At 44.8% G+C, this 12,205-nt stretch overlaps 1 protein-coding gene across 2 annotated transcripts in view; it reads right to left on the reverse strand.

The window, feature by feature from the left end:
- dok1b (docking protein 1b) overlaps positions 1–12,205 on the reverse strand; it is a 78,965-nt gene that overhangs the window by 61,780 nt on the left and 4,980 nt on the right. Inside the window, exon 1 of one of the 2 annotated variants that reach the window (XM_043691371.2) lies at positions 9,123–9,216. The exons of the other annotated variant lie outside the window; for it this stretch is intronic. Coding sequence (XP_043547306.1) covers positions 9,123–9,131 — 9 coding nt within the window. The 5' untranslated portion in view covers positions 9,132–9,216. Of the gene's footprint in view, positions 1–9,122; positions 9,217–12,205 lie in introns of those variants that run through there. 2 annotated transcript variants of the gene reach the window in all.

The raw sequence follows: 12,205 nt of genomic DNA on the forward strand, positions 1-12,205 counted from the left end.
TAAAGAAAAAAGACAGAAGGGTAACAAGGATATCAGAGAGAACTCATCTGCACTTCAAATAGAACCATGGGATTTTTTTTTTGAGGGACAGAAGAGCCCTCAGTTAAAATCTGAGCAAAAGAAGGCATTCGCAATAGTGCAGTCTTCCTTCAATACTGCACTGGATTAAGGGTGAAGCCACTGGAGTTGGACTTGAACCTACAACTTCAGTCTCAGACAGCAGTGTGCTAGGACCAACGTCAGGAAATACTTCACCAGCATATGGAAGTGACTCCAAAATAATGGCAGCGAAAACTCCAGAATGCTTCAGGAAGTTACTCAAGCAGCCTTGTTCAGTTGCAGATGGGTGAACCACATTGGATGAGAAAAGACTTGTGAAAGTCAGAAAGGCTGATGGCACTCACTGAGTAACTTAGTGTTATGTAGAAAGAGCAAATTGAGCAAGTACAATTCCAAGGGTGTTCCCTTGGAACTGTACCCGATGAATAGCATGTGAGTCAATTAACCCAGGAGTTAGGAGTGTATGGCTCAGTCATGACTTCATTTTCAGGGATGTCAATGTGTCAATATTTCATTAAATAGAAGAGGCTGGGCCGGGGCTACCACTCCAGAGAGGTCTCAGTGACTCAATACTGATAGTTAGATGGAGATCGCCCAGAAACAATAACCTTAAAATAAAGCATATGCAACATCCAGGCAAATTGGAAATTGCACAGCATGGAAAGCAAGTTAGATGGTTATGCTGCATTAGGCGTTCTGATTATAAGCATCAATACCTAACAAAGAACTTTCCCTCACAGAGACCAAGCAATGTGTGTCAAAACCCAGAAATAGCTTGGGTGTCGTATGTAAAATTATGGTTTTCTTTGGATGCATAGCATTAACCATCCATGTGTCCAAATACTCAATAATGTCACCAGATTAGTAAAGAAAGGCAACAACAGCTCCTCCATAATTATCCTCAGCTGGTGCCCCGCAATGGCTACATACTCAGCCCCTTGCTCCTTATACATCACAAATGTGCAGACAAATTCAGTTTTAACTCCATTTATATATTTGCTGATGACACAACCATAGTAGGCTGGATCTCAAACAACAACGAGAGTGTACGGAAAGAGATAGACAGCTTAGTAGCATGGTGCAAAGACAACAATCTCACCCTCAATGGCAGCAAAACAAAGGACCTGGTCATTGACTCCAGGAAATGGAGTGGAAGACATAGCCCTGTCTGTATCAATGGTGCTGAGGTGAAGGTGGATGAGAGCTTTAAGTTCCTAGGAGTAAATATCACCAATAATTCAACCTGGTCCATCCAAGTTGACACTACAGTCAAACCAGCCTTTACTTGCTCAGAAGACTAAGGAAATTCAGCGAGTCCACAATGACTCTTACTAATTTCCACAGATGCAACTTAAAAAACATCCTATCCAGATGCATCACAGCTTAGTATAGCAACTGCTCTGCCCAAGAAATTACGGAGTCCATTGTGAAAACTAGCCTTCCTCCCATTGACTCCATCTACACTTCCTGCTGCCTGGGGAAAGCATCCAATACAATCAAAGACCCCTCCCATCTCCTTGCCACTCTCTTCCATTGGGCAGAAGATACAAAAGTTTGAAAACTTGTACCAACAGATTTAAGAACAGCTTCTTCCCCACTGTTATGAGACTTATGAACAGACCTTTCATATTCGAGTTGATCTTTCTCTGCACTTTCCCTGTAGTTATAACACTATACCCTGCCCTATTACCCTGATGTACTTATGGAAGGTATGATTTGTCTGGTTATCATGTAGTACAATGCTTTTGACTGTATGTGACAATAAAATCAAATTAACAATGAAGACCTTCCATTATGCGTTTCACACAGAAAAAGCATCCCAATACACTTCAGATGAGATGAAATATATTCAAAAAAAAACTGATACCATCCCAAAGGAAGAGAAAGTAAGAAGGCTAAGATTAGTAATTCTCTGTGAAACACATTTGAACTTGAGGTTGTGAATGGCTTTACATTCAATGAAATCTGAAGTACTCCGAGAATGGAATGCACGATCATAAAATGGTAGTGAAAAGTATGATGTAATGAAGGGAAAGATGGATAAATGAAAGAGAGAAAGGAATGTTATAATGACAGGTGAAGAAAGGAAGAGGCTAATGAGGAGGGTGATCATGTTGAGATGAATGGCCTAATAGTATCCTATACTCAAAACAAGTTCCTTCTTCCAAAAGCTAGACAAAAAGGGATGGGTTTTATGAAGATTTTTTTTTCGAAAAGATGATATAACCAGCTCTTTATCTTCTAAACTTTGAACTGAGGATTAAGAGTCAACTATGTGGGTTCGGCAATGTAATTATATGACTCAGCGAGTAATCCAGAACAGAATTCAAACCTCATTCACTACTATGAAGCATTAATTGGTTCCCCTTTAGGGAAAAGGACCCAGTCTGCTCTGTAATGAATTCAAGATCCATATCAATATGGTTAACACTTGACTTCCTTCTGGGGTGGTGCAGTGGCTCAGTGGTTAGCACCGCTGTCTCGTGGCACCAGGAAGCCAGGTTTCAATTCCAGCCTTAGACAACTGTCTGTGTGAAGTTTGTGTGTGCATGGGTTTTCTCTGGTTACTCCAATTTACTTCCACAGTCCAAATGATGTGCATGTTAGGTGGATTAGCCATGTGAAATGCAGGGTTACAGGTAGGGTGATGGGTTTGAATGGAATGCTTTTTGGAAGGTCAGCATAGACTTGATGCACCAAATGGCTTGCTTCCACACTGTAGGAAATCTATGACTCTAAATTCTGGATCAGTGGTGCTTAAAGATGCCCTCCAACGCATCTCGTCCACATCCTGCACCTCCGCCCTCAGACCCCACCCCTCCAACCGTAACAAGGACAGACCGCCCCTGGTACTCACCTTCCACTCTACAAACCTTCGCATAAACCAAATCATCCGCCGACATTTCCGCCACCTCCAAAAAGACCCCACCACCAGGGATATATTTCCCTCCCCATCCCTTTCTGCCTTCCGCAAAGACCGTTCCCTCTGTGACTACCTGGTCAGGTCCACGCCCCCCTACGACCCACCCTCCCATCCTGGCACTTTCCCCTGCCACCGCAGGAACTGTACAACCTGTGCCCACACCTCCTCCCTCACCTCCATCCAAGGCCCTAAAGGAGCCTTCCACATCCATCAAAGATTTATCTGCACATCCACTAATATCATTTATTGTATCCATTGCTCCCGATGCGGTCTCCTCTACATTGGAGAGACTGGGCGCCTCCTAGCAGAGCGCTTTAGGGAACATCTCCGAGACACCCGCACCAATCAACCACACCGCCCCGTGGCCCAACTCCCCCTCCCACTCTGCCGAGGACATGGAGGTCCTGGGCCTCCTTCACCGCCACTCCCTCACCACCAGACGCCTAGAGGAAGAACGCCTCATCTTCCGCCTCGGAACATTTCAACCCCAGGGCATCAATGTGGACTTCAACAGCTTCCTCATTTCCCCTTCCCCCACCTCATCCTAGTTTCAAACTTCCAGCTCAGCACTGTTCCCATGACTTGTCCGGACTTGTCCTACTTGCCCAACTCCTTTTCCACCTATCCACTCCACCCTCTCCTCCCTGACCTATCACCTTCATCTCCTCCCCCACTCACCCATTGTACTCTATGCTACTCTCTCCCTACCCCCACCCTCCTCTAGCTTCTCTCTCCACGCTTCAGGCTCTCTGCCTTTATTCCTGATGAAGGGCTTTTGCCCGAAACGTCGATTTCGCTGCTCGTTGGATGCTGCCTGAACTGCTGTGCTCTTCCAACACCACTGATCCAGAATCTGGTTTCCAGCATCTGCAGTCATTGTTTTTACCTCTATGACTCTAAATTGTCTGGCAGATTTATTCAAGATAGCAGGTCCCCAACACCATGGATTAGGATTGTGCAAGTAAGTGCTGGTTTTGATAATGGCAGCTAAATCTTGCAAATGATTTGAGAAATTAAAAATTCTTCAAAGAATACAACCATCCCCTATCAATTCAAATCAAGGTCATAAAGACCATAAAACACAGAAGCAGAAATTCAGCCAGTCGGCCCATCATAGAACATTACAGTGCAGTACAGGCCCTTCGGCCCTCGATGTTGCGCCGACCTGTCATACCAATCTGAAGCCCATCTAACCTACACTATTCCATGTACGTCCATATGCCTGTCCAATGACGATTGAAATGTACTTAAAGTTGGTGAATCTACTACCATTGCAGGCAAAGCATTCCATACCCTTACTACTCTCTGAGTAAAGAAATTACCTCCGACATCTGTCCTATATCTATCACACCACAATTTAAAGCAATGCCCCCTCGTGCTCACCGTCACTATTCTTGGAAAAAGGCTCTCCCTGTCCACCTTATCAAACCCTCTGATTATCTTAATATGTCTCTATTAAGTCACCTCTCAACCTTCTTCTCTCTAATGAAAACTGCCTCAAGTCCCTCAGCCTTTCCTCGTAAGACCTTCCCTCCATACTAGGCAACATCCTAGTAAATCTCCTCTGCACCCTTTCCAAAGCTTCCACATCCTTCTTATAATGCGGTGACCAGAACTGTACACAATACTCCAAGTGCGGCTGCACCAGAGTTTTGTACAGCTGTAGCATAACCTCATGGTTCCAGAACTTGGTCCCTCTATTAATAAAAGCTAAAACAGTGTATGCCTTCTTAACAACCCTGTCAACCTGGGTGGCAACTTTCAAGGATCTGTGTACCTGGACACCGAGATCTCTCTGCTCATCTACACTACCAAGAATCTTACCATTAGCCCAGTACTTTGCATTCCGGTTACTCCATCCAAAGTGTATCACCTCACACTTGTCCGCATTAAACTCCATTTGCCACCTCTCAGCCCAGCTCTGCAGCTTATCTATGTCTCTCTGTAACGTACAACATCCTTCATCACTATCCACAACTCCATCGATCTTAATGTCGTCTGCAAATTTACTAACCCACCCTTCTACGCCCTCATCCAGGTCATTTATAAAAATGACGAACAGCAGTGGACCCAACACCAACCCTTGCAGTACACTACTGGTAACTGGACTCCAGGGTGAACATTTCCCATCAACCACCACCCTCTGTCTTCTTTCAGCAAGCCAATTACTGATCCAAACTGCTATATCTCCCACAAACCCATTCTTCTGCATTTTGTACAATAGCCTACTGTGGGAAATCTTATCGGGTCTACTCTGCCATTCAATCATGGCTGATAAGTTTCTCAACCCCATTCTCCTACTTTCTCCCCAAATACTTTGATCCCCTTGACAATAGAGAACCTATCTATCTTGGTTTTAAATATACTCAATGAGCTGGCCTCCACAGCCTTCTGTGGCAGTGAATTCCATAGATTCACCACTCTCTGGCTGAAGAAGTTTCTCATCGCTGTTCTCGAGCGTCTTCCCTTTACTCTGAAACTGTACCCTCGGGTACTAGTCTCTCCTGCCAATTGAAAGATGTTCCCAACGTACAGAATACAGAATGGCTTGGACAGAGTGTAAGTTTTAATGCCCTCAGTTCCTTCATCCAGATCATTAATGTATAAAGTGAACAGTTGTGGTCCTAACTCTGAGCCTCGTGGAACACAACTTGTCACCAGCTGCTATCCTGAGAAGGACCCTTTTATCCCCACTCTCTGCTTTCTGTCTGACAGCCAAACTTCTATCCATGCTAGCACCTTGCCTCTAACACCATGGACCCTTATCTTGCTCAGCAGCCTCCTGTGTGACAGCTTGTCAAAGGCCTTCTTGATGTCCAGGTAGATAACATCCATTGGCTCTCCTTGGTCTAACCTGCTCATTACTTCCTCAAAGAATTCTAGCAGATTTGTCAGCCATGTCTTTTCCCTGGGGTCAGGGAGTCCAGAACTAGAGGGCATAGGTTCAGGGTGAGAGGGGAAAGATATATTAAAAAAAAAAGAGACCGAAGGGGCAACTTTTTCCACACAGAGGATGGTACGTGTATAGAATGAGCTGCCAGAGGAAGTGGTGATGGCTGGTACAATTGCAACACTTAAAAGGCGTTTGGATGGGTATATGAGTAGGAAGGGTTTGGAGGGACATGGGCCGAGTGCTGGCAAGGGGGACTAGATTGGGTTGGGATATCTGGTCGGCATGGACAGGTTGGACCGAAGGGTCTGTTTCCATGCTGTACATCTTTATGACTATGACCTCCTCTTGCTGAAATGAGGCGGACTCTGCCCTGTTTTACCACTGCACTTCCAAGTATTCAGAAATCTCATTCTTCACAACGGACTCCAAAACATTACCAACGACCCGAGGTCAGGCTAAGTCAGTCTGTAATTGCCCATTTTGGCTTTATACCCTTTCTAAACGGAGGGGGGGGGGGTTACATTTGTAATTTTCTAATCCTCTGGGAACCTCTCTGTCTCCAGCTATTCCTGAAAGAGCAACACTCACGCTTCAGCTACCTCTCCAGTTATCTCCTTCAGAATTCTGGGGTGTAGTCCATCTGATCCAGATGATTTTTCCACTTTCAGTCCTTTCAGCTTTTCTAGCCCCTTCTCCTTCACTCTCTTACTAGCTCCATAGCCAAGAAAGCCCAGCAGCATCTCTACTTTCTGTGCAGGCTGAGGAAAGCCCACCTCCCACCACCCCAATCCTCACCAAATTCTACAGAGGGTTCATTGAGAGTACCCTGAGCTGCTGCATCACTGCCTGGTTTGGGAATTGCACTGTCTCGGATCGTAAGACCGTACAACAGATAGTGAGGCCAGCTGAGAGGATCATTGGGTCTCTCTTCCCTCCATTACAGGCATTTACACCACACGCTGCATCCGAAAGGCTAAGCGCATTGTGGAAGACCCCACACCTCCCTCACTCAAACTCTTCTCCCTCCTGCCATGTGGCAGAAGATTCCGGATCATCTGGTCTCTCATGGCCAGACTGCGCAACAGTTTCTCCTCCCAAGCAATCAGGCTCCTTAACACAGTATAATTGGACTCTTTCCTGTTTGAAATTCTTTTGTATTGCTGCTAGAAAAAATGTCTATTATCCATCATTCTTCTGTTACACTGTAACTTGCGTGTTTTGCACCTTTTATGCAATTTATGTACGATTGTGTAGTTTGTGCTGTCCATGTAGTACCCTCAGTCCTGGAGGAACACTGTCTCATTTTTACTGAATCAGTTGTATGTGGTAGAAATGACAAATAAAAAGCTTCTCTCTCTGGAAAACAGGGAATCTTGGACAATGTCCTGACAACAAACTCCACCCACCACAGTGGTTAGCACTGCTGCCTCACAGCCTCGGGAACCTGGGATCGATTCCTGCATGTCTGTGTGGAGTTTGCACATTCTCCCCGTGTCTGCGTGGGTTTCCTCCGGCTCCTCTGGTTTCCTTCCACAATCCAAAAATGTGCAGATCAGGTGAACTGGCCATGCTAAATTGCCCACAGTGCTAAGTGTGTTAGTCAGAGGTGAATATAGGGTAGGGGAATGGGTTTGGGTGGGTTACTCTTCAGAGGGGCGGTGTGGACATGTTGGGCTGAAGGGCCAGTTTCCACACTGTAGAGAACCTAAAAATCTAATCTAAACATGGATTAAATAGTTCACCTGCAAATCTCTCCCTTTCAACTATGTATCCCGCACCATCATCACGCCCAACATTACTCCAGGTCCCAAAACCTGTGATCTGATTTTGTACTACATTTAAAATGGGATGTTGCAATTACTTAGACAAAAACGACCTGAGGTGCCTTGAGACATCCCAAGGATGTGAAAGGCATCTAAATGTCAAGCTCATTTACACAATGGTCATTTTGTTCAAGTTATGGAGCTGTATGCCATCATTAGTCAGCAACTGAGAGAAGAGGGCAGAAATTAGGAAGAAAAAAAAAGAGAGAAGAGCCTACAACCCAGATCCACCTCCTTTACAGGAAGTGGTTACCGCTCAAACAAATTTAAACAAAACGGAGGAAACGGAGTGTGGGCGTCTGGTGAAATCGTCCATGATTAATGCAACAGTGAGACATGCTAGAGGTGACAGAAACTTAGAACTTGCATTTATATAGCCCCTGTCCTGAACTTGGATGTCACCAAGGACTTTACGGAGTGGTCGATATCACAATGTAGGAAACAAGGCAGGAAATTCTCAAAAACAGCACGAGGGGGAAGCAGCACCCATCTGGATGGTCTCAGAGCTCTCCACTTCTTAGAAAGCAAGCCTGAACCATTCCCATCCACCATCACCCTCCTCCCCCTCCTCCACCTGGCTGAGCTCATCCTGACTTGGAACAACTTCTCCTTTAAACTCCTCTGACATTCTTCAAGTGAAAGAGATGGTCATGTGGATCATGAGCCCCAGTTTTGTCTGTCCCTTTGTGGGGTACATGAAGCATTCCTTGTTCCAGTACTACTCCCGCCCCATCCACAACTCTTTCTCCAGTATGATTGATGACATCATCAGTGTTGCTTTCCACTCTCGTTTGGAACTGGAAATGTTTTGCTACTTTGCTTTGCTTCCAATTCCCACCCCGCTCTCATCTTCACCTGGTCCATCTCTGATTCCTTTCTTTACTTTCTCAACATCTCTTTCCATTTCCAGGGATAGGCCAGCCACCGATATCCACTACAAACCCACTGACTCCCACAGTCACCTTAACTGTACATCCTCACACCCTGCTTCCTGTAAGGACTCCATCCCATTCCCCATCTGTCACATCTGTTTGGATGATGCCACCTTCCATGGGGAATCCTCAGAAATGTCCACCTTTTTCCTCAACCAAAGATTTCCCATTACTGTGGTCAACAGGACCCTTAGCCTGTCTGGCCCATCTCCTGCACTCCTGCCCTCACTCTTCTCTTCCACAACACGGATAGGGTCCCGCTGGTCCTCAGTTACCACATGCCAGCAGCCACGTCCAAAAAGATTTAAGCCACCATTTCTATTACCTCTAACAGGATACCAAGACCAGACAGATACCTTCCTAGGCAGCATTCCCAGGGACAATTCCCTTCAGAACACTTTGGTCCACTCCTCCTCCTTTCCCAACATGTCCACACACCCCCATGACACCTTCCCATGCAATCACAGAAGGTGTACCACCTGCCTATTTACCTCCACCATCCATGGCCCCAGGCACACCTTCCAGATGGAGCAGCGATGTACTTGTACTTAAGTCAATCTAGTCTACTGCATTCAATGTTCACAACGCAGTCTCCTAGACACTGGGGACACAAAACACAGACAGGGTAAATCGCTCTGCAGAATACCTATGTTCTGCAAAAATGATCCCAAGCTTCCAGTTGCCTGCCACTTTATCACACCACCATGTTCCCTGGCTAACATTACCATCACAGACCTGCTGCAGTTTTCCAATTAACCTCAGCGCAATCTGGAAGAAAAATATCACATTTCCCCACTTAAGGACCCTGCAGTCTGTGGGATTCAGCATCAAGCTCAATATCCTTATGGCCTGATTCCATCCTTCCATGTTATTTTTTAAACCTACCCCACACCAGGTCCTGTTACCCCACATGGATTGCTTTTAGCACACAGTCACCTGTGCTCACACACTCCAAAGCCTATTGTAAGGCCATCTTAAGACATAGGAGCAGAAATTCAACCCATTAAGTCTGCTCCACTATTCAATCATAGCTCATAAATTTCTCAAACCCAATCTCCCACCTTCTCCCTGTAACCCTTGATAAATCAAGAACCTACCTTTCTTAGTCTTAAATATACTCAATGACCTCCCCTCCACAGCCTTCTGTGGCAATGATTTCTATAGATTCAACACTTTCTGGCTGAAGACGTTTCTCCTTATCTCCGTTCTAAAAAAAAGGTCTTACCTTTACTTGAAGGTTATACCCTTAGGTCCTAGTCTCGCCTGTCAATGGAAACATCTCCTAATGGAAACATCTTCCCAACATCCACTCTGTCCAGGCCATTCAGTATTCTGTATGTTACAATTAAATCCACCCCCCCAACTCTTCTGAACTCCATTGAGTATGGACCGAGAGTCCTCAAACGTTCCTCAAATGTTAAGCAATTCATTCCTGGGACTATTCTCACGAACCTCCTCTGAACACACTTCAGGGCCAGTCCCTCCTTCCTGCAAAATGGAGCCCAAAACTGAACATTATGAGCTGCATTCAGTACAATTCACCCACTTTCAGCTATTCTTAGCTCTTATTGTTAATAAAGTTTTCCTTCGGTCCTGACCCCTCTCTTTGATTTCTCAGTCTCTCTGGGCTCCATCTCCATCTCTCTTTCCACTCTACCCACACCACAACTTAAATCTTCAGCATAAAATACCAAGCTGTTAACTGTCCGATGAAAAGTCACCAGACTCAAAAGCTAACTCTGCTTTCATCCCACAATGCTGCCAGATGTGCTGAGTTTCTCCAGCAATTCCTGTCTGTGTTGCAGATCCCAGCATCTATAGCTCTTTGTTTTATGCTTTAACAAATGTTTGGTCACAAACAGGTTGCATCAGTGCAAGCTTATTTTAATACACAGTACATGCAAAATTAACTTTGAAACACAATACATTAATAGTGGAACTATGTTTTAGATGCAAAGCACAGGACAAAAAGTATCACGTGCAGGAAATCATCAGACATGCTTGCAAACCTTAAGCATATCTTAACCAAATCTTGCAATAGCATAATTTACAAAACTCATCATTTCCCTTTGTTAAACAAACAGCCACTATATATATAGTATGTGTAACTTCCAAACTTCACATCTCAAACAAAAATAGCGTTGCCTGGCCCTACCTCCTTTAAATAGTTCACTACCCCTTAATAGAATCTCAACTTCCAAATGTATAATTCCAGCAAATTTGAGGAAATGGAAAGAAAACAAAATTTGCATCACAAAACAAAAAAAGACACCATCCAGGACAAAGCAGTCTATTTGATTGGCATCGCATCCACCACCTTCAACATTCACTCCTTCCACCACTGAAGTTCAGCAGCAATACAGTGCCCCTTCGACAATATGCACTGCAGAAATTCACCAAAGATCCTTAGTAAGCTTCTTCCAAACCCACTACCACTGACATCTAAAAGGACAAGGGCAGCACATACCTTGAAACACCACCACATGCAAGTTCCCCTCCAAGTCACTCACCATCCTGACTTGGAAATATATCGTTGTTCCTTCACTGCAGCTGGGTCAAAATCCTGAAATTCCCTCTCTAAGGGCATTGTGGGTCAACCCAAAGCACGGACTGCAGCAGTTCAAGAAAGAAGGTCTCCATTGCCTACTCCAAAGCAATTAGGGATAGGCAATAAATAACTATGGTTTGGAGATGCCAGTTTAGGACTGGGGTATACAAAGTTAAAAATCACAACACTAGGTTTATAGTTCAACAAGTTTATTTGGAAGCACCAGTTTTTGGAGCACTGCTCCTTCATCAGGGGGTTGTGGAGTATAGCATCATAGGACACAATTTATAGCAAACTTTAACAGCGTGATGTAACTGAAATTATATATTGAAAACAACTTGGATTGTCTCTCATCCTTTAGAATGGGAATGTTGGTTTCAATTCTTTCATATGTAAATTCCAGAACTTTATCAAAGTTACATTTTCAAGTGAACTTTAACAATAGAAGCCACGTTGACCCAGATAGTGTACTGAAAGTGTGAGGTGCCCTGGGTGAGGTTGTCTGTGCCCCAGTGTTCAGACTGATTCTAATCTGTAAATCCCTTCTTTTAGATTATTTCATGGATTTATGCAGTTTTTGAGCAAAATAAAATGTAACACTGCAAGTACAAATTCACTGTGTGCGTGAGAGAGAGAGAGAGAGAGAGAGAGAGAGAGAGAGAGAGAGAGAGAGAGAGAGAGAGAGAGAGAGAGAGAGAGAGAGAGTGAGAGGAGAGAGAGAGTGAGAGTGAGAGGAGAGAGAGAGTGAGAGGAGAGAGAGAGAGAGAGTGAGAGGAGAGAGAGAGAGAGTGAGAGGAGAGAGAGAGAGAGAGTGAGAGGAGAGAGAGAGAGAGAGTGAGAGGAGAGAGAGAGAGAGAGTGAGAGGAGAGAGAGAGAGAGAGTGAGAGGAGAGTGAGTGAGTGAGTGAGTGGAGAGTGAGTGAGTGAGTGAGTGGAGAGTGAGTGAGTGAGTGAGTGGAGAGTGAGTGAGTGAGTGGAGAGTGAGTGAGTGAGTGAGTGAGTGAGTGAGTGAGTGAGTGAGTGAGTG

Source organism: Chiloscyllium plagiosum, unplaced genomic scaffold (genome assembly GCF_037043375.1).
Source record: "Chiloscyllium plagiosum isolate Xiang-an unplaced genomic scaffold, Cpla_swu_hap1 HiC_scaffold_1, whole genome shotgun sequence".
In the NCBI taxonomy this organism is placed as follows: Eukaryota; Metazoa; Chordata; class Chondrichthyes; order Orectolobiformes; family Hemiscylliidae; genus Chiloscyllium; species Chiloscyllium plagiosum.